Source organism: Neoarius graeffei, chromosome 13 (assembly GCF_027579695.1).
Source record: "Neoarius graeffei isolate fNeoGra1 chromosome 13, fNeoGra1.pri, whole genome shotgun sequence".
In the NCBI taxonomy this organism is placed as follows: domain Eukaryota; kingdom Metazoa; phylum Chordata; class Actinopteri; order Siluriformes; family Ariidae; genus Neoarius; species Neoarius graeffei.
This window is the reverse complement of record NC_083581.1, coordinates 60,483,732-60,506,962: the sequence shown is the minus strand read 5'-3', so window position 1 is coordinate 60,506,962 and position 23,231 is coordinate 60,483,732. Positions and strand designations below refer to the sequence as shown.

The 23,231-nt window shown below is 40.1% G+C and overlaps 2 protein-coding genes across 2 annotated transcripts; one reads left to right on the top strand and one right to left on the bottom strand.

Moving 5' to 3' along the window:
- Nucleotides 1-755: 755 nt before the first annotated feature.
- Nucleotides 756-20,136, bottom strand: LOC132895937 (transcription factor HES-5-like). Its single transcript, XM_060936676.1, has 4 exons — nucleotides 20,010-20,136; nucleotides 1,531-1,620; nucleotides 1,390-1,496; nucleotides 756-1,277 (listed from the first exon to the last, which is right to left on the bottom strand). The coding sequence occupies exons 1-4, from the start codon at nucleotides 20,134-20,136 to the stop codon at nucleotides 867-869; spliced, it is 735 nt and encodes a 244-aa protein (XP_060792659.1). The 3' UTR covers nucleotides 756-866.
- An 84-nt stretch (nucleotides 20,137-20,220) lies between these two features.
- Nucleotides 20,221-20,997, top strand: her12 (hairy-related 12). The gene is made up of 2 exons (XM_060936954.1): nucleotides 20,221-20,302; nucleotides 20,404-20,997. Exons 1-2 carry the CDS (start codon nucleotides 20,234-20,236, stop codon nucleotides 20,800-20,802), a joined length of 468 nt encoding a protein of 155 aa, XP_060792937.1. The 5' UTR covers nucleotides 20,221-20,233; the 3' UTR covers nucleotides 20,803-20,997.
- The last annotated feature ends 2,234 nt before the right edge of the window (nucleotides 20,998-23,231 follow it).

The window sequence follows — 23,231 nt, the reverse complement described above, 5'->3', positions numbered from 1 at the left end:
CCCTCCACAGTTGGTAGCTGTTGTGATAATGGAGAGCTAGCTAGTGGGTGGGAATTTACAAATTACTAAAGTTAGAGTGAATGAAAATATAGTAGATATTTTGAATATGAAGGAGTACAATTTTTGTTTTTTGTGATTGTGTGATGATCAAAATAAAACTTGCTATAAATAGACACAAATTATTCAAAAGAGCACTTTGATTGGATCATTTGATTTTATTTTGAGAACATACTGGCACAATGAGTTTGCATCTTATATTAGGTTACAAATAACACTGATGCCCTTCACTGAAGGCAAATTCAAGTTATTTTCAGGGTAGACAACTGTAGTCTCACAATCAACTCACCAAAAAGTGCACACAGCTAATGTAGCTAAAGGAATAAAGCACATGTCAAAACATGTATTTTTCCAATCAGCAAGAAATGTTGGCACTAGTGTATAGGATAAACACATATTTTACTCTAAATGCTTCAGTATTACAGAAGAACAAAAATTTGTTCAAATTAAATCAATCATTTATGCATTTCATAAAGATGCTTTCTTACATAGTAAGAATTATAATACAAGAAAAAAGCAAAATATTTCATCAAATGAAATCAGATTTCAAACATTCTGCAAATGCAGAGACCTAATACCCAATAAGGGGTTTTTAGGAAATCCTTGAAAGATGCAACAATTCTTCTTGGTTTCCAAAATACATAGTGATGGAAACATCTACACATGCTTTCCAACACTGAAAACAACATGCCATATTATGTCCATGCAACGTTGACACAAAAAGTCCACCACACTTAGGAAAACAAATTTAATGTCAATGTGGCATTTGTAAGTTGGTTTCCTGATGGTAAAGTGTCTACCATGTGGATCTACCAGGGTCTCCAGAGGCCACTGCAGCCTGAAGTGTCCTCTTTGCTGCTGATCTGGCAGGCTGGAGAGTTGAACTGAGTAATGACACTTCTGCTCTTCTCCATGGAAGGCTGCATGGTGAGGAAGTGGCTCAACAATCTTCTCTGGGACTGAGTGTATACTTGACACTGAGACAGGAAGTTGATGGTCTCCTGTACACACCTGCTGTAGCTTTCAGTGGAGCAGCTTGACTTCTTGTGTGATTGCTGCTGTTGTCTCAGGAAATAAACTGTCATCTCCAGGATGTCGGCTTTTTCCTGTCTGGAATCAGGCTGTTGCTTTAGGAATTCTCCACCCAGCAGAGACTTGAGCTTCTCCATGCTGCTGTTGATTTGTTCTCGATGCATCTTCTCCACTTTTGCCTTTCTCAGCTACAGATAAAACAGAAATGTTTGTTAAAACATCATTTAACTCAATAGATATTCAAATTTTAGTCAAATGTGAAATGAAATTGTACAAAATATCATGGCTTATTATATTTACCTTATTAGTAAGTGGAAGAAGTTGGTTGGAGTTGATCATTGATGCAATGATTGTCGGAGCCATGGCTATGTTTCTTTTGTAAGCTCTCTGTGAGGAGAAGATCTGAGCTATGCTCTCTCTCTCTCACTTCCTCTTTCTCACTCCCTCCTCTATTTATACTCTCTAATCTCCATATGAATGTGTGAGTCCTGAGTTTATTGGAGGTTCTCACAGTCCACAGCCAATGGAGAGCTCAGATGGGACTAAAGACCAGAGGACCAGCCACATGCTCAATGAAGTGTGTATTACTAAGGAAACAATGAGTCCATCTCTGGACAGCAGGTGGACAGCTGGCTATGTGTGGTAGAGAGTGTGTGGGAAAGTGAAGATTCCACCACTCTCTTGACCTTAATAAGGGGTGTGTGTGTGTGTGTGTGTGTGTGTGTGTGTGTGTGTGTGTGTGTGTGTGTGTGTGTGTGTGTGTGTGTGTAAACATTCCAAGATGTGTTTCCAACAAGTAAGATACCCATACTGACATACAGTACCAGTCAAAGGCTTGGACACACCTTCTAATTCTATGGTTTTTCTTTCTTTTTATTATGTCAAAGTCACTTCATGGTTTAAAGTAATGATGGATGTTGTTTTTCTTTACTTAGTTGAGCGGTTCTTGACATAATATGGATTACTAAAGTTGTGGAATAGGGCTATTTACTGTATTTTTATTATTTACTATTTACTGTTTGATCTCAAACGCATTAAGAAGGTAAGAAATTGCACTAATTAACTTTTGACGAGGCACAACTGTTAATTGAAAAGCATTCCAGGTGACTACTTCATGAAGCTGGTTAAGATAATGCCAATATTGTGCAAAGTGTCACCAAGGTAAACGGTGGCTACTTTAAAGAATCTAAAATATGAAATATATTTAGTTTCAAACGCATTTTTGTTTACCACATAATTCCATATATGTCCCATGCGTTATTTCATAGTTTTCATGTCTTCAGTATTGTTCTACAATGTAGAAAATAGTCAAAATACAGTAAAACCAGTGAATGAATAGGTGTGTCCAAACTTTTGACTGGCACTGTAGATCGATTACATAGGTGGAAATGTTTACATGGCACATTAATGAAAGATTCAAGAGTTTTGAAAACAAACTTATAGTTTTATTCAACACGTATTTAAAATAATGTCCACATTATAATAATTAATATCTAAAAGAGAAGAGAGTAATAGCATTACAAGTTGCAACATGGGCATTCTGAACAGTATATCTACCAAACCATCAGTAAAAGTTACTAAAAGTGAATAACTCTTACGAAAGAAATTTTGTCTCTGGCTGAGGAAGCTGATAATGGGGAAAATGCATCGCAGATTGAGAATGCTGCCGTTGTGTATCCTAGGTCAAGAATGCTTAAAAAAGCTGAATGGCAAGTGTTTGAATACAGGTCTGCATGAGTTTCTCACACTCTGCACATTCACACCTTGAGAGCTCTGTAGATGTGTGCCTCATGAAAACATAAAGCCAGCACATAGCAAAAAGACTGACCCTCTTGACAAATGGCATAAAGGCTTGCATGCAAATCATTAGTTTCATCATATGTTCAAGATATATTCCTTAAAAAAAAAATCTATACATCTATTTAAAAAAAATCTATATCACTCAGACTGTTACACATTTATTCTCATCTCATCTCATCTCATTATCTCTAGCCGCTTTATCCTTCTACAGGGTCGCAGGCAAGCTGGAGCCTATCCCAGCTGACTATGGGCGAAAGGCAGGGTACACCCTGGACAAGTCGCCAGGTCATCACAGGGCACACATTTATTGATTTGTTTATTTATTTTCACTTGGGCAGAGACATTGACAAGTGCCGAATTATAGATTTTCAACAACAACAAAAGAGATGAGTGACATTGCAACTATTTTTATTTTTCGTTAGGTGAATCTTGTCTCTTCATTGTCAGTCATTATTAGCTGCTTGACCAAAACACTGAATTCCAGTGAGGGGCCACACATCCATTATTTGTGTGTGTGAAAGAAGCCTTAGAGAGTGTGACTACTACACTTGCACTAATTGCTCAAAATCATCTCAGAAACATGACTCATACTCATGAACGAATTGTGGTTAAGACAATAAATCTGCAAATAAGAGCAGAAAGTGAATGTCTAGAGCCTCTTTACTAAATTCTGTGTGAATATTTATTATACATCTTACTGTGTGGGGTTTCTAGCATCTGTAGTACCAAAGACCACGAAGTCACATTACTGCAATTTTAATATCAACTACATTGGTTTGGTTTAAGCTTATGGTCTATTTTAAAGAATCTAAATAAATTTAAATGTCAGTCTGAATAAATGCATTGAAAAACAGCATTATATTTTATATCATTGATATAAATGTTACAATTATTTCCTTTAATTCACACTTTTTTTGCATTCTGTAATGTTTTATATAGACAGGCAGTACACTGGCTCTGGTTTTTGAAGCTCTGCATATGCCACTAAAAAATGTTCAAAATCTTGGGAAAGGTTTTGGGAACATAGCAGCTCTTCAAGTCCAGATGGTCTTTCGGCGTAAAGGTCCCTGTTAAACAAAGGGAGATCAAACACCGTGGCTAATGTGATGTGTAACAAGACACACTTCTTTTGTCTCTTTATTGAGGGTAGACTGTGGGAAAGGGAAGATAGGCCTCTCACACAGACTTCATGGGAATCTCACTACATCATTGTTTCTATGCAATTGCATTTTATGGTTACACATTCAGAATGCACACAAGTACATAATCAGTAAAGAATTAAATAAGATATAAAAAGATTAAATAAGATTCAAAAAGATTTAAATGTGGAAAAAAAAACCTGAAATGGTGTACCAAACTGAACACTGATTTTTCTGTATTTCAAAATAAATGTAATCCAAATTGTCCCATGCTGACTGAAGATAAATAGCTTCAAATAAGGGCTTGTTGGAAAGGTCCCGACAAAATGGAGAAGTTTTTTAAATCTGGTGATCCTGGGCTCCATTGTTTGCTCTGGGTGATAGGGTGAACACTTTTTTGTTGCATCACTTGGGGGTCCAAGTTATGAGTTTTTAAATTTGGGCCCTCAGGGGCCTTATTTCTCAGAGCCACAGGGCCTGAGAGGGTTAGGGTTGGGCCCATTTGGTCTGGGCCAGTGGAATGTCCATTTAAAGTTTGGTGAAATTTGGCCTGGCGGATCTTGAGTTATTAACCAGGGGTCCAACCGGCAAGATGACAAAGTTCAAACTTCTCAGTTATCCCAGGGGCTGGGGCTAATTGGTGGCTCAGGAGGAAGGGCTTTAGTCTGGATGAGTGGGGGTGCTTACAGTGTCTTGCAGAAGTATTCATCCCCCTTAGTGTTTGTCCTGTTTTGTCGCATTACAAGCTGGAATTAAAATTGATTTTTTTGGGGGGTTAGCACCATTTGATTTACACAACATGCCTACAGCTTAAAAGGTGAAAATTGTTGTTTTATTGTGACACAAACAATAATTAAGATGAAAAAACAGAAATCTGGAGTGTGCATAGGTATTCTTCCCCCCACCCCCAAGTCAATACTTTGTAGAGCCACCTTTTGCTGCAATTACAGCTGCAAGTCTCCTGAGGTATGTCTCTATTAGCTTAGCACATCTAGCCACTGGGATTTTTGCCCAATCCTCAAGGCAAAACTGCTCCAACTCCTTCACGTTAGATGGGTTGCGTTGGTGTACAGTAATCTTCAAGTTATGCCACAAACTCTCAATTGGATTGAGGTCTGCACTTTGATTAGGCCATTCCAAGACATTTAAATGTTTCCCTTTCAACCACTCCAGTGTAGCTTTAGCAGTATGTTTAGGGTCATTGTCCTGCTGGAATGTGAACCTTCATCCCAGTCTCAAACCTCTGGCTGACTCAAACAGGTTTTCCTCCAGAATTGCCCTGTATTTCGTGCCATCCATCTTTCCTTCAGTCCTGACCAGCTTTCCTGTCCCTGCAGATGAAAAATATCCCCACAGCAGGATGCTGCCACCACCATGCTTCACTGTAGGGATGGTGTTCTCAGGGTGTTGGGTTTGCACCACACACGGCATTTCTCATAATGGCCAAAAAGATAAATTTTTGTCTCATTTGACCAGAAAATCTTCCATGTGTTTGGGGAGTCTGCCACAAGCTGTTGGGCAAACTCCAAATGTGTTTTCTTAAGCAATGGCTTTTTTCTGGCCACTCTTCCATAAAGCCCCACTCTGTGGAGTGTATGGCTTAAAGTGGTCCTATGGACAAATACTCCCAACTCCACTGTGGATCTTTGCAGCTCCTTCAGTGTTATCTTTGGTGTTTTTGTTGCATCTCTGATTAATGCCCTCCTTGCCTGGTCTGTGAGTTTTGGTGGGCAGCCTTCTCTTGTCAGGAATGTAGTGGTGCCATAGTCTTTCCATTTTGCTATAATGGATTTAATGGTGCTCCGTGGGATATTCAAAGTTTTTTATTTGGACATTTTTTATAACCCAACCCTAATCCATACTTCTTCACAACTTTGTCTTTGACATGTTTGGAGTGCTCCTTAGTTTTCATGTTGCTTGCTTAGTGAAAGGGTCAGGGTCCTTCCAGAACAGGTTGATTTATACAGACATCATGTGACAGATCATGTGACACTTTGATTGCACACAGGTGGATCTTAATCAACTAATTATGTGACTTATGAAGTGAATTGGTTGGACCAGCTCTTATTTAGGGGTTTCATACGAAAGAGGGTGAATACCTATGCACACTTGGGATGTCTGTTTTTTCATCTTAATTATTGTTTGTGTCACAATAAAACAACAATTTCACCTTTAAAGCTGTAGGCATGTTGTGTAAGTCAAATGGTGTTATCCCTCCAAAAATCCATTTCAATTCCAGCTTGTAATGTGACAAAACAGGACAAACACCAAGGGGGATGAATACTTTTGCAAGACACTGTAAGAGTGGGTGCCCATACACCAGTGTTTCCCAACCTTTCTTGAGCCACGGCACATATTTTACATTCGAAAAATTCCATGGCACACCACCAAACAAAAATATCACAAAAAGTATATATAATGAAATATAATGATCATCTAGTCTCAATTTACTCACAATTTACTTACTCAGTGTGAAACCTGGGCCTGTTTAGTTGAACACAAAGCTGATATACTCGCAAGAATTGAAGAAAGACACACACAAAGATCTTCCTCAAAGCTCTGAGTCACTCTCCTTTTTTAGTTTTTATAGCAGTCATGCTTGAAAAGCCCAGCTCGCATAGATAGGTTTTGGAAAATAACTTTTTTTGCTTTCTTCTGACCTCTACTCATACTAGGGCCTTCATCTGGGTCAGAATTTTCTCCAGGACCCAGTTTGGATTGTGTACTTTTTCTTTTCAAATATTTATCCATCGCTATCACCGCTGTCACACCCGAAGCATTACTAATTCTATTGTTTGAATGGCAACAGGTAGATACACAGGTTAATTAGCTACCTGCTGCCATCTAGTGGAAGAGTATTTAATTGTTCTGCCTGTCACTATACGTCGCTGGCATAGACGAACGAAGACAAATTATTTGCAGTAAATAAATCATTTTCGGAACAATTAAGTGAAATTGGATAATTTCCCACGGTACACCTGATGATCTCTCACGGCACACTAATGTGCCGCGGCACAGTGGTTGGGAATCACTGCCATACACTACTGGTGCTCCAGGTAAGGCCTCTCTTGGGGGTGGGGGGTTTGACCAGGGCATGCTCCTTTTTGTCCTTTTATTCTCTGGCCCATTTCTTGACCCCATAAGGGCTAGATTCTAGATGAGGGAAAGGTCTCAGCTTGATGGAAAAGCCCATAAAATCTGGTGGCCTTGGGCTCAAGCATTCATGAGTTACTGGCCCCAAAATGCTGGTGTTTTGGGCCGAATAAAGTACTAAACCGTGGTCTTATTGGGCTCAGCATGCCCTATGCAACTGTAAAGTTTGACCAACCTAGGCCTTTTGGTCAGGAAGGCCCTCTGGGGGCACGTTTCTCAGGACTGAAGGGCCATAGAGTGTCAGACACAGGCCTGTTCAGTCAAGGTCAATGTGGAAAATGGTTGTTTAAATTTTGTTGATTTTTGGCCCTGCAGATTTTCAGTTATTAACCAGGGGCCTGACCAGAAAAATGACAAAATCTTCTTTCATGCTTTCAGAGAGTGATTGAGGCATCCACCTGGTCAGTCACTGTATTTGTAGTTAAACACTGAACCAATTATCATTTCTGATGTACCATTCAGTGCATTCAAGTGCTTCTGGGGTTATTTAGTCCGCGATTGTGCACAGGATGGTGGGAACCTCAACAAAAGTCCTTGGCCTTGGAATGACCCACCTGCTGTCTGTGAATTATATAGCCTCATAGGTTATCTACAATGGACCAACATTGGCCCAAGAGAACAATCATGCTGGCTTTTAAGGACCTAAAAGCCAGTAAATTCTTGATGTTAATAAATGTATGTTTGCATAAAAGTGAAATGTCCAAATCATTGCACACTCGTCTTCTTCTTCCAGCTGCTCCCATAAGGGGTCACCACAGCAGATCATCTGTACAAATTTATGATCCACATATTTGCTTTGGCATAGGTTTATACTCCGGATGCTATTCCTGACACAACCCTTGCCATTCTATCTGGGCTTGGGACCAGCATTAAGTGCAACCCCAGTGGCTAGATATTTTTACCTAATCTGCATGTCTTTAGATTGTGGGAGGAAACCGGAGCACTTGGACAAAGCCCACACAGGCACAGGGAGAACATGCAAGCTCCCCAACTGTGAGATTTGAACTCAGAACCTTCTTGCTGTGAGGCGGCATTGTTAACCACTGCACCACCATTGCGCACAGCACACACACCTCAAAAGACATTATTTGAATAAATAGGAGTTATAAATGAACTGTGTTTTAAATGTCCATATTAAACAATTAATTATACAAAACAAACTGAAGCCAAATTATCACCCCTACTACTTTTAAAGGTGCTGACTGCAAAGTCATCTGAAATAATTTTTTTTTTTTATTGTGCATGCTATTTTCCTGTGTCTTGCAAGAACAATAACATGTGGACAAGATGTGATCATTTTGATGTGCTGAGGGTCACTTTTCTCCATTTTGGAACTGAATATCCTTCCTCTTGAGACAAACAGTATGGCTCCATGGAAATAGCTGAACGCGGGGAGCTTGAACTAATTAGCATAACTATGGAACTGCATCACACCAAGATAGCGACACGCAGAAAACATCATGATTCTGCATCAACCTCGGAGAGTTTTGATTCGCAGGGATATAATTTGTAGTTGACATTCGCAAATAGATCCGTGAAACAAGACGAATATATTTTTTCTCTGTTATTGCTTTTGTGTTGTTTCTTTCTCTGTAAGATCACAACATTAGGTGTATAACTCCATACTCGCTACCGTGGAGTCGAGCCCATGCATTCTAAGGCTAAGATAGCTAAGCACTAGCTAGAATGATTTAGCTATGTGTCCAGAAAAATGATGTCATCTAACCTTGCTCGATCTTGCAGTTGCACTCACTAGGCAGGCTTTCCTTTTATTTTCTGCTGGCTTTTAGCTGGCAGGAGCGCAGAGTCCGCCATGTTTGCCCATACTCACTTGTTTTGGTTAAAAGTAGGTCAAACACGTCCCACGGTGGTCACATGATATTGTTGCTCACTTAATTGCTTCGGCAATTTCCGGAATCGTAAAATGAGGGACGCATTTTATCTCAGCAAAACATTACACATAGGATACACGGTGTGTGCAGCAGCGAAACATCTCAAAACTCCAACATCAATAGAAATAGAACATTTTGCCCAGAATTCAACTTTGCAGTCAGAACCTTTAAATACAATTCCACCTTTAAACTTTAAGTTGTTGTTTTTTTAAGCAGGCACGTGGGTGTCACAGCACCGCGACTTCAGGCTCAATCCCAAATGGCTCACACTGCACATGGTGTAAAAAGCATTATTTAATCCTCTGTTTAGTGTGTTTATGCATGGATCGAGGAGTTGGTTGCAAGATCTGTGTGATAACTATGTGAAGTCTTTTTATGAGCCAAATCTTTATATAAACCCAGCAAAAGTTAACAGGCTGCGTGTTTGTAGCTGTGCTCGAGCCTCTTTAAAGTGCACACTTCAACCACGTGCCCTTATCACACCCTCTTGTTAGTCACACTCCTGTAAGCTAATGCTAATCAGACACTGGAAGAGATTCTGAACATTATTTTTAAAACACTGAAGTCTTACACTCTCTCACATCTAAAGACAATATGTCATTAGTCACAGAGTTACACCAAACACTTTTCAAGCGATTATTACAGAATATTTCACATGTAATCATATCACAAGATCATGCCTTGTGTTGACCTACTTATATCTTTTAAATGAAACTGAGGTTGATGTTACTGAGAGGTTGTTTTCTGCTCCACTCTCAGAAAATAAATATATGTTATTTACCAGCTGGGAGGTCTGTATCGTGAAATACCATGACTGAGGTCTTGAAAGTACTGACCGAGGCCCTCTGGGCCAAGGTCAGTATTCAAGACCGAGGTCACAGTATTTCACCATACAGATCGACCTTAAGCTAGTAAATAATATATTTATTTTTTTCTTTACAAAATTCTAACAGAAAACGAGAGCGCCCGAAAGAGAAAACCGAGCCGAGGCGAGCCGCCATTTTGAATCCTCATTCACGGCTGTAATGCAAATTGCTTCCTCCTCGGTATACAAGTGCACTTCCATGGCAGGAAAAAAAACTACATTTTGCCGCCTATGTAGTCCCCTATTTATACAAATAGGAGTCATTCAGGATTCAGCCATGTTTTTGCTTGGTGTTAACAAGTTAGAGGTGTTTAGCTTTCTCACGAAATGTTTTCTTTTATTTTGTCTTCCTCAGGGTAGTAAAACTCGCTTTTGCTGTGAACACTGTCATTATCACTATCCATGCTGTAAAATTAATGCTATTTTCCTGAGAAATGCTGGCAAAAATTTGTAAGATTTTTGATAATCTTATAAATAAATCTTATTAAAAAAAAAAGATAAATGTTGACAAAAAATTCTACTATGTTTGTTGTTGTTGTGAACGAGCGAGTCGCCAGAGGTCCGTAACTGGGGTCCATACCGTAGGATACAGACCCGCTCGCCAGCCAATCAGAGTGCAAGATTTGATGGAAACCGCACCGTGAAAAAAATAAAGTATATTATTGTACCTTTAGAAGTATATAACAGCTTGTCACTGGGGCAGTACCCTCTAAATTACTTATCTGTACCCTTTATATACTGCATGAGAACATATACAGTGTTCAGCATAAATGAGTACACCCCCTTTGAAAAGTAACATTTTCAACAATATCTCAATGAACACAATTTCCAAAATGTTGAAAAGACAAAGTTTAATATAACATCTGTTTAACTTATAACGTGAAAGTAAGGTTAATAATATAAACTTAGATTACACAGTTTTCAGTTTTACTCAGATGAGGGTGGTGTAAAAATGAGTACACCCCACAACAAAAACTACTACATCTGCAGTGCCTTGAAAAAGTATTCATACCCCTTGAACTTTTTCACATTTTTACACCTTACAACCACAAAGTTAAAAGTTTTTTATTGAGATTTTATGTGATAGACCAACTCAGAGTAGCACATAATTGTGAAGTGAAATGAAAATGATAAATGGTCTTCAAAATTTTAAACAAATAAAAATCTGAAAAATGTGATGTGCATTAGTATTCAGCCCCCCTGCATCAATACTTTGTAGAGCCACCTTTTGCTGCAATTATGGCTGCAAGTCTTTTGTGGTATGTCTCTACCAGCTTTGCACATCTAGACACTGAAATTTTTGCCCATTCTTCTTTGCAAAATAGCTCAAGCTCAGCCAGATTGGATGGAGAGCATCTGTGAACAGCAATTTTCAAGTCTTGCCACAAATGCTCAATGGGATTCAGGTCTGGACTTTGACTGGGCCATTCTAACACATGAATATTCTTTGATCTAAACCATTCCATTTCCATTATAGCTCTGGCTGTATGTTTAGGGTCATTGTCTTGTTGGAAGGTGAATCTCCTTCCCAGTCTCAAGTCTTTTGCAGCCTCCAACAGGTTTTCTTCCAGGACTGCCCTGTATTTAGCTCCATCCATCTTCCCATCAACTCTGACCAGCTTCCCTGTCCCTGCTGAAGAAAAGCATCCCCATAGCATGATGCTGCTACCACCATGTTTCACAGTGGGGATGGTGTGTGCAGGGTGATGAGCAGTGTTCGTTTTCCGCCACACATAGCGCTTTGCATTTAGGCCAAAAAGTTCAACTTTGGTCTCATCTGACCAAAGCACCTTCTTCCACATGTTTGCTGTGTCCCCTACATGGCTTCTGGCAAACTGCAAACGGGACTTCTTATGCCTGTCTTTCAACAATGGCTTTCTTCTTGCCACTCTTCCAAAAAGGCCAGATTTGTGGAGTGTACAACTTATAGTTTTCCTGTGCACAGATTCTCCCACCTGAGCTGTGGATTTCTGCAGCTCCTCCAGAGTGATCATGGGCCTCTTGGCTGCTTCTCTGACCAGTGCTCTCCTTGCTCGCTCTGTCAGTTTAGGTGGACGGCCATGTCTTGGTAGGTTTGCAGTTGTGCCATACTTTTTCCATTTTTGAATGATGGATTGAACAGTGCTTCTTGAGATGTTCAGAGCTTGGGATATTTTTTATAACCAAACCCTGCTTTAAACTTCTCCAGAACTTTATCCCTGACCTGTCTGGTGAGTTCTTTGGTCTTCATGATGCTGTTTGTTCTTCAGTGTTCTCTAACAAACCACTGAGGCCTTCACAGAACAAGTGTATTTATGCTGAGAGTAAATTACACACAGTAGGACTCTATTAACTAATTAGATGACTTCTGAAGGCAATTGATTGCACTGGATTGTATTTAGAGGTATCAGAGTACAGGGGGCTGAATACTAATGCACACCACATTTTTCAGATTTTTATTTGTTTAAAATTTTGAAGACCATTTATCATTTTCGTTTCACTTCACAATTATGTGCTACTCTGTGTTGGTCTATCACATAAAATCTCAGTAAAAAACTTTTAAGTTCGTGGTTGTAAGGTGGAAAAATGTGAAAAAGTTCAAGGGGTATGAATACTTTTTCAAGGCACTGTAGTACTTTGTATGGCCTCCATGATTTTGAATGACAGCACCAAGTCTTCTAGGCATGGAATGAACAAATTGGCCACATTTTGCAACATCAATCTTTTTCCATTCTTCAACAATGACCTCTTTTAGTGACTGGATGCTGGATGGAGAGTGATGCTCAACTTGTCTCTTCAGAATTCCCCAAAGAAAATAATTTCTTGACACCACAAAGGTGAAGGCTACAAGAAGAGCAGCAAAGCTTTACTTATCAGTCAGAATACTGTTGCAAAAGTGGTACAAAAATTTAAGAAAGATGGAACTGCAACCATCTCACAGAGACGTCCAGGTCGTCCACAGAAGTTAACACCTCGACAGGAGCGTCTTCTGATGAGAAGGGTTGAAGAAAATCAGCATGCAAGTTCACTGCAGTTATCTAAAGAAATAGAAACCCAAACTGGGGTGACTATTTCCTGTGACATAATACAGCGTACACTGCAGAGGAATGGCATGCATGGATGCCGTCCACAAAAGAAGCCTCTCCTAAAGCCCAGGCACAAAAAAGCCCACCTAGAGTTTGCCAGGGCCCATGCTAACAAAGATGAAGACTACTGGGACTCTATACTCTGGAGTGATGAGACCAAGATAAATGTTTTTGGAACTGATGGTTTCAAAACTGTATGGCGTCGCAAAGGTGAGGAATACAAAGAAAAATGCATGGTGCCTTCAGTGAAACATGGTGGTGGCAGTGTCCTTATGTGGGGCTGCATGAGTGCTGCTGGTGTCGGGGAGCTGCATTTCATTAATGGTATCATGAATTCACAGATGTATTACTCTATACTGAAAGAGAAGATGCTACCATCACTCCATGCCCTTGGTTGTCGTGCACTTTTCCAACATGACAATGATCCTAAACACACATCTAAGGCTACTGTTGGATTTCCGAAGAAGAACAGGGTGAAAGTGATTCAGTGGCCAAGTATGTCTCCTGACCTGAACTCAGTTGAACACCTATGGGGAATTCTGAAGAGACAAGTTGAGCATCACTCTCCATCCAGCATCCAGTCACTAAAAGAGGTCATTGTTGAAGAATGGAAAAAGATTGATGTTGCAAAATGTGGCCAATTTGTTCATTCCATGCCTAGAAGACTTGGTGCTGTCATTCAAAATCATGGAGGCCATACAGAGTACTAGATGTAGTAGTTTTTGTTGTGGGGTGTACTTTTTTGCACCACCCTAATTTGAGCAAAACTGAAAACTGTGTAATCTAAGTTTATATTATTAACCTTACTTTCACGTTATAAGTTAAACAGATGTTATATTAGGGGCGGCACGGTGGTGTAGTGGTTAGCGCTGTCGCCTCACAGCAAGAAGGTCCTGGGTTCGAACCCCGGGTCCGGCGAGGGCCTTTCTGTGTGGAGTTTGCATGTTCTCCCCGTGTCCGCGTGGGTTTTCTCCGGGTGCTCCGGTTTCCCCCACAGTCCAAAGACATGCAGGTTAGGTTAACTGATGACTCTAAATTGACCGTAGGTGTGAATGTGAGTGTGAATGGTTGTCTGTGTCTATGTGTCAGCCCTGTGATGACCTGGCGACTTGTCCAGGGTGTACCCCGCCTTTCGCCCGTAGTCAGCTGGGATAGGCTCCAGCTTGCCTGCGACCCTGTAGAAGGATAAAGCGGCTAGAGATAATGAGATGAGATGAGATGTTATATTAAACTTTGTCTTGTCAACATTTTTGGAAATTGTTTGTGTTCATTGAGATATTGTTTAAAATGTTACTTTTCAAAGGGGGTGCACTCATTTACGCTGAGCACTGTATGTACCTTTTTGGCACTAGAAAGGTACACATAGCTACCTTGAGGTCCAAAAATCAACCTGCATTCTTTATATATCATCATGACCTAGCCAAGACCATGTTGAATTAAGTAAGTAAGAGAGTTCAAACATCTAGTCCGAACCTTTTTATCTCAATAGCTTTTAGAGGAAGAACTCAACCCTTTTATTATGTTATAATCTAACTAGTCCTCTGTTATTATATTGTCTGTGTTTTGTTAATTTTGATACAGGTATTTGTTTACTCGTATGTTGCACTAAGTACTTTTGTACAGTATTATCTTTTTATATTTATATTATCATTTATTTATATTTATTTATACTACTCATGTTGTTTATTATCAGTGTATATATACACACACCATATTTTTCTTTGTTAATTTTACATTCTATATTTTCCCTTCATTTTGTCACTTGATTTTATGAACCGCAATGAAAATAAGTGTTTTCACTTTCTTGTGTCATCCATGTATTTTTAATGTAGCTACAATTGTTTGTATGTATTTACATTGAATTTACTACATAAAATCAATCAAGTGTGCATTCTGTTTTAAGCACTTATCCATACTGTATCATGTATTGCTTTAATTACGTGTTGTGCTAGTCTTGCAAGTTAATGAATAACAGACTATCAAAAAGTACTCCAAGTTACATATTGTTCATTCTTGATCATGTGTTCATGTACTGGACAGTTTGGTTGACAAGAAAGTATGAGAAGGTGAAAAGAGTGAGTTGTTGGAACATGATGATTTCTGTTGATTTTATTAAGAATAAATGAAGTTGTTTTTGCTCAAGTAATAAATTAAAAATGATTGATGATATTAAAGTTGGCAAGTAAAATAAAAATTAATTACTGTTATTGCCAAGTATCCTGAATCATGTACTATTAAAACACATTTTGCTTTGTTTTTTTTATCATGTTGTCAATATCTTGGAAATATTGGTGGTTACATTGAATAATGAGAGATGTACTGAACAATAGAAAACAACGGTAGAAATCTGGCAGAGTTTGATGTGAAATGTCAGCCAATAAGATTGGGGATATCAAAATGGGTGTGAATTATGATGCTTTAGAACTGTATAAAATGAGAAATTTTGTCATTGTTGATCAGATCACTCTGCAGACTGGTTTGGCTTTTGTTTGATTCAGTAAAAGTCTATTTTATGCAACTCCTTTGGCTTTGACTCTTTTTGAGACAGGTAAGTTTCCACAACATTATCTATGATTTTGCAAAGACTGGGGGTCTTGTGGTGACACTATTTGCATGAGCAAAGACTAAACATACTATTAAACATGGTTGATTTTTATCAAAATGTCAAGGCAAGAAAAAGATGACTGAAGACAGCTGTCCTGAGCACCTAACACCAAACGAGAGAGATGACATATATATATACAGTGCAATGCAATAATGAGTACACCCTCTTTGAAAAGTAACATTTCACACAATATGACAAGGAACACAAAGATATATTTCCAAAATGTTCCCAGACTAAGTTAAACACAGGTTCTGTTGAGCTTTTGAACTCAAAACAAAGGCTAATAATATAACTTAAATTATTTTTATTTCAGTTTTAGTGAAATTTGTGTGGTGCAGAAATGAGTACACCCCACTGAAGGGCTCTGAGTAAAGCAACTTTTTAGGCTACCAATGTGGACCTGAACAAACAATTAACCACAGGTGAGTCTAATTAGTCATTACACAGGTGTTAATTAGGCAGTTGGCTACAAAAGGCTGTTACCTAAAGCAAACCACCCTTTCCCATTTCCTGCTGTCAGCAATGGCACCTCATGGCCAGGAAATGTCTCTGGATCTGAGAAAGTGGATTTTTGCTTTACACAAGAGAGGTGAGGGCTACAAGAAGATCAGTAAAGCCTTACTTATCAGTAAGAACACGGTTGCAAAAGTGATCCAAAAATTCAAGACAGATGGAACTGCAGCCAAAGTACAGAGATGTACAGGCCGGCCAAGAAAATTAACACCCAGGCAGGAGCGGCTTGTAATGAGAAAAGTTGAGGAAAATCGGCATGCAAGTGCACAACAGGTATCTAAGGAAGTAGAGACTGAAATTGGAGTGAATGTGTCACGTGACATAATATGCCGTACAGTGCAGCAGAATGGCATGCATGGGTGTCGTCCCCGAAGGAAGCCTCTCCTAAAGCCCAGTCACAAAAAAGCCCGTCTAGAGTTCGCCAGGGCACATGCTGAAAAGGATGAAGGCTACTGGGACTCTAGACTCTGGAGTGATGAGACCAAAATCAATCTTTTTGGAACTGATGGCTTCAAAACAGTCTGGCGTCGCAAGGGTGAGGAGTACAAGGAAAAATGCATGGTGCCCACAGTGAAACATGGAGGGGGTAGTGTTCTTATGTGGGGTTGCATGAGTGCTGCGGGTGTTGGAGAACTGCATTTCATTGATGGCATCATGAATTCTCAAATGTACTGCTCTATACTGAAACTAAGATGCTTCCATCACTTCGGGCTGTTGGTCGTCGTGCCGTTTTTCAACATGACAATGACCCAAAACACACATCTAAGGCCACTCCTGACTTTCTGAAGAGGAACAGGGTGAGAGTGATTCCATGGCCAAGTATGTCACCTGATCTGAACCCTATAGAGCATCTTTGGGGAATACTGAAGAGGCAGGTTGAGCATCACTCTCCATCCAACATCCAGGCTCTGAAAGATGTCATCCTTGAAGAATGGAAAAAGATTGATGTAGCCAAATGTTGTCAACTTGTGCACTCCATGCCAAGGAGACTTGTGGCTGTCATTGCAAATAATGGAGGCCATACAAAGTACTAAATGTACTGGATGTAGTTGAGTTTGTTGTGGGGTGTACTCACTTTTGCTCCACCCCACTTTCACGGAAACAGAAAAATATGTAATTTAAGGCATCTTTTCACCTTTCTGCTTGAGTTATAATGTAAGAACATAGTGCAATAAACATCATCAAGGAACTGTTTGGGACATATTGTTTGTGTTCATTTTAATACTGTGAAAAATGTCGTTTTTCAGGGGGGGTGTACTCATTATTGCATTGCACTGTATATACACACACACATACACACACACACAGGACCTATTTGCAGGAGTTAGTTGGTGTTATTCTAAAAGACAACCATGATTATGAAACAGCCCATAATAATGTATCACCACCTTAAACACTGAGGAATGCACATATTTTTGGTTTGTTTTTATCTATAATATTTCACATATTTACACTGGGAGGATCTTCTTTCAAGGTAGGTCAAAATAACAGATATGGTTATAAATTTACGCTATGGTTAGGAAAATGTTTTAGGCAGGAAAAAAAAGATAAAGGAGATACGCAGAGCCTTTATTTTTAAATAAATTTCTGAGTGGATAGTATGTCCATCCTTGACTCTTGTATGCTACATAAATGGGAATAAAAATATATATTTTTGAGAGTTAAAATTGAATGCAAAGTTGGCATTTGAGTTGCCCCACTGAGCCAGCCAGCCCTGAGTGCATGGCGTCACTACAGGAACCGGTTTTAAGGCCGAGGCCTTTTACAGCTACAGACCAAAGTCTCATCTCATCTCATCTCATTATCTCTAGCCGCTTTATCCTGTTCTACAGGGTCGCAGGCAAGCTGGAGCCTATCCCAGCTGACTACGGGCGAAAGGCGGGGTACACCCTGGACAAGTCGCCAGGTCATCACAGGGCTGACACATAGACACAGACAACCATTCACACTCACACCTACGGTCAATTTAGAGCCACCAGTTAACCTAACCTGCATGTCTTTGGACTGTGGGGGAAACCGGAGCACCCGGAGGAAACCCACGCGGACATGGGGAGAACATGCAAACTCCGCACAGAAAGGCCCTCGCCGGGCACGGGGCTCGAACCCGGACCTTCTTGCTGTGAGGTGACAGCACTAACCACTACACCACCATGCCACCCCAGACCAAAGTCATATAAATAAAAATTTATGGTGAAAGTAAGAAATACCGTTACCGACTTGCTCAACTAAGACTGATTTGACTTCATTGATTGTGGGTTGACTCTCATTAAAACAGGATAGGTGTTATAATGTATGCAACATACATGTACGTGCATGCATTTTCACTGATAAAATGTAAAAGGCTAATTAAATAATCAGATGAACTGAGACAATCACATTCTGAAGCAAATTAAATAATCTTATACCGCTAACTTAAATACACAATACAAGTTGCATGTATTAATCTAAATGCAGGTAAGCAACGAGTGTTGTTTTTGTTGTTTTGTATCTAAGTGAGAGTCAGAGCTTACCAGTCTGTGTTCTCGCTTCTTGAAGGCCGACCTTGTGGCCGATTGTTTTGAAACAATCTGACTTTCAGTTGTTCGTTCAATTCTCCGTACATTCGCTTCTTCCACATAAGGGCAAGATATTGCTGCTGAGGCAAGCATATCCAGTGGAAAAATCAGACAGCTGCTCCACTCATTCTCCATTTTCTCCATACTGAGTACTCCGCCATTACTGCTCAGCTCAGGCAATTACTAAAACCCAGGACGGGACGTCACTGGTTTTAGCATCAACCGTGGGGAGGTCACTGCCCAAGTGATAATATGTCACATCCCGTTCCATCCCGGGTTTTAGCAATAACCCTCAGCTCACACTCTGGGAGAACTGGTGCAACTGAACTTGCTTTCCTTTTCTTGTAGTTTTCTTTTCCTTTAACTGTTGGTACTGCACCCTCTTTCAATACAGGCTTATAGCCAACGCTCCTCAACAGATCAGAGGTCTCGTACGAGTCTTCAGTAAAATGTGCAGAGCAGAGGAGGGACCACTTCATAGCCGCCCAATGTGCCCGTGAACTTCTTGCAAAATGCGTCCAAATCTTTGCAGTTTGAACATTCTTGGGCCATGACTGCAATGTAAATCCACCTTCTGTCATGTTGCTGCACTCACCAGCAACACATCTACATGGCATGGCGATAAATTGGCTCAAAATGGAGGATCGAAGTTGCAGTCAGCTCTGGTTTTAGTATAGCGGAAATGGCGATGAGACAGATAGACTTCCTGCGGTGACGTCACAGATGTCAAGGTCATTCACTCAGACCGCTACCTATATGAATCATTTTACTCATAAAAATTACTATATTAGATTTATTGTTAACGCTTAAAACTATTCCTGTGCCATTCTTGAGGTCTCAAGGCATTTATAAACAAAAAGTGAGGCCATGGTTCTGCGTATCTCCTTTAAGCACACTGGCATTAGTGTTAACCTGTAGGACATGAAAAGAAAATTACTTCTCTCTCTCTCTCTCTCTCTCTCTCTCAAACATGATCACTTTAAATATTTAAATGTTGAACATTATTGTACTGTACTAATGGAAGTATTGTACACTAGCCCATGAGCATTATGCACACAGACAGAAAAATTGCAGTAGAATTCAAGCCATTGAGTTATGAGCTGTTTAAAAAGAGATCTAAAACTTTACGTCTGGTCAGGAACAAAATTATTGTTTTTATCCTTTAATTATATATATGTGCCCCAACATAGACTGCACAGAATATTCAGAAATCTTCAAAATAATCAGATATTCCTCCTCATGAAAAGCAAAACCGCCAAATGTCTTCTAGCGCTGAAACTTTCCCAGAGCTTATAAGAAAGTTCTGATAATAACAGCGGCACTCTTCTGATACCTTGGGAAACTTTCACCGGGCAGAAAACAAGCAGCCGGCTAACCACAAAGTGAATGTCCCCTATTGTTGTGATGATCCAACCCTCTGCTCTTGGAGTGTGGGAAAAGTAATCCAGCACAAGCCACATGGCTTTGTAATGGAAATAGCCTACTATAAATACAGGGCACTGGCCCTCATACAGTCCCAAAACTAACTTTGTAGCTCAGGAAGAGACAGTGATTAACATGGCTCCACACTCAACTATACTTTCCACCTTTGACCACCAGAGATTTACTGATAAGGACAAATTTAAGGTAGATTTTTTTCTTTGTAGTTGCTGTACATTTTATACCTAAACTCTATTGTGGTCTGACTAAAATTTTGTTCCACCAAACACTGTCTTTTCTACTTACAGCTGAGAAAGCCAATGGTAGAAAAGATGCGCCGAGACCGCATCAACAATTGCATTGATCAGCTGAAGAAGCTGTTGGAGAAGGAGCTTTGCAGTCAAGACCCAAACACCAAGCTGGAAAAAGCTGACATCCTGGAGATGACCGTCAGCTTTCTGAAGCAGCAGCAGAGGCTTCCAGGAGCACTGGCTCAGAGAGACTATAATCAAGGCTACTCTCAATGCTGGAGAGAGTCTCTGCATTTCCTTAACATCCACTCCAACAGTGGACAATCTACCCAGGAGGCCCAACAGATCCAGCAGAGATCCAGCACAGAGCTCAGCTCCAGGTCATCCGTGCAGAGCTCCAAACACAACCATGCTGATCAACAACAACCTGGCAGGCCTGTCTGGAGGCCCTGGTAGAACCATGGAGGACTGACTGACAAAACCTGAGGAACAGTGGTGTTCATGTCCCTCAAGAAAGTAGGAGATATTAATTTCCAGGATTTAAGTTTTGCCATCATATTGATTGGGCGAAACCTTGTACTTTTTCTGTCGTCAGTGAGACGAAAGACTTTAAAGACTATGGCCTTATTAGATTTAGATGTTTGGCTCTTAATGTAATGTTTCCCCCATGTATCTTTTTTTCTCAGTTTAATTTTCTTCTATTAGAGCAAATGGTTTGTACATGGTTTCTGTGATGTCTGTGTATTTAATGACGGTTTACTCCAGTGGAGTCTATTTGATATGATATATGCAAATCAGATCTATGAATTGTTGTATTTCCTGGTGGTTTGGAGAATGTTTCTCATTGTGTTACGAGTACAGCACAATATATTAAATTACATTTAAGAGAACCTTTAATAAAGGATCCAATCCTCTGTGTGTCTGTGTGTGTGAACATTACTTAACATATCTTGTGTTTTAACATATTTTTGTGATTCCTTTTGCATAGGCAAGCTCTTATATCTGTTAATAAAATTTTATTTTTCAAATAAAATATTCATTGTCTGAATTCATTTCATATGAAATGGTTTGAACATTTATCGACCTATACTACCTGGACACCTTTTTGTAAACTCAACATTTGGTTTTGTAGGAGTGAAATTTTACTTCAGTTCAAACTTCATCCTTATAAGAAAGCAAGTCTAAACTAGCTCTTAATGATTACGTTAATGGATTATCTGAGGATTAATTTCCTTACAAATGATAACACCTCACATCATTATTTCAGACTCGAAAACAGGCAGCACTAGCGTAAGCACAGATGCTGTCTTGCGTTCAGCCTGTCCCTACAGGCACACGTCTATTGTTTTAGCCTTCTGAGAATATTACACACTGAATAGCAGAGTAGTGTGGGAAACACATCCAGTCAGCCTACTCACACGCTTCGCAGTCAGTGGCAGTGACATCCTCGACAATGAAACCTTTTCATCTTGTCATCTGCCTCGAAGTAACTGAATGCTTGTGTGTGTATATAGTGACAAATGGAGATGGATAAGGTAATGCAGACTATATGATTATATTGATGGAAGGCAAAGGCATATGACAACTGGTTTACTGTTACCGTGTTCGCTTTATAATTAACACATGATCTTCAATGTCATACAAGATTTTATTTGTAATGAACTTGTCTTTTTTAGTTTAAATTTCTGGTCTGTTTTCACTTTGGCAGTTTCCTACATTACCCACAATGCTAACTGACTACCTGCTTATAGTGGTGCCAGTGGGAAATAGTCCTTGTTTTAAACTCTTAGTCATCAGGACTGAACCCAGTCACCCCCTTCATGCTGAAGTCAGTGCTGTGCAGAGTGCAATGAGCAGCAGACCCTTTTAGTCCCAGTCCAAAAGGGAACACTTTCACAGGTCCTTCCTCCTGGCAGCTATTAGATTGTTTAAGTCTGTCCTTAGCTCATCTATTCAGCTCATCCATCCATCCATCCATCCATCCATCATCTGTAGCCGCTTATCCTGTTCTACAGGGTCACAGGCAAGCTGGAGCCTATCCCAGCTGACTATGGGCGAGAGGCGGGGTACACCCTGGACAAGTCGCCAGGTCATCGCAGGGCTGACACAGAGACAACCATTCATGCTCATATTCACACCTACGGTCAATTTAGAGCCACCAATTAGCCTAACCTGCATGTCTTTGGACTGTGGGGGAAACCGGAGCACCCGGAGGAAACCCACGCAGACATGGAGAGAACATCCAAACCAAGCTCCACACAGAAAGGCCCTCACCAGCCACTGGGCTCGAACCCAGGACCTTCTTGCTGTGAGGCAACAGTGCTAACCACTACACCACGCCCCTACACTACACCCACCCACTATGCCCCTATTCAGCTCTTCCAAGTTCTCTTTTGTTGTTCTTGTCAGCACAGGTTTCTTCACTTTCCTCAGTCCAAAGCTACATAATGGCACTTTACACACAGGTATAACCTGACATATACTGTACATATGTACAGTTTTATATATTTGTATTAGCTCATTTTTATTTTCTGCTGCTATCCTTGACTTGCAAGTGACGTCAAAGCAAAATAGAAACCTGGATGTCGGCCACGTTGGTGGATATACAAATGCAGGATCAAGCGACATTCCATACAAAACACAGTCACGCGTGCGCAACTCTCTTTGTTTTTCCACTGCTTTAAGCGTTCTTTTAGCTATGCCATATCTTTGTGCTGTATATGGCTGTGGTCATAACAGTACTCGTGACTGTGGCAAGTTCCAATTTCTTAGAACTCCGTCCATGATTCAGAAAGAGGGCAAGGAAACTCTAAAGCTTAGTATGGAGAGGAGATGAGCACGGTTGAACAACATCAGCAGGGCTGATCTAACAGAGGCTAAAACCA

Excerpts from the sequence above, each read along its gene's own strand:
- LOC132895937 (XM_060936676.1), bottom strand. The coding sequence starts at position 20,136 with ATGTGGCTTGTGCTGGATTACTTTTCCCACACTCCAAGAGCAGAGGGT. Across the intron at positions 1,497-1,530 it reads GAGTATAAATAGAGGAGGGA|CTCAGATCTTCTCCTCACAG; the intron begins GTGAGAAAGAGG and ends GAGAGAGCATAG. Across the intron at positions 1,278-1,389 it reads TTCTTCCACTTACTAATAAG|CTGAGAAAGGCAAAAGTGGA; the intron begins GTAAATATAATA and ends TTTTATCTGTAG.
- her12 (XM_060936954.1), top strand. The coding sequence starts at position 20,234 with ATGGCTCCACACTCAACTATACTTTCCACCTTTGACCACCAGAGATTT. Across the intron at positions 20,303-20,403 it reads CTGATAAGGACAAATTTAAG|CTGAGAAAGCCAATGGTAGA; the intron begins GTAGATTTTTTT and ends TTCTACTTACAG.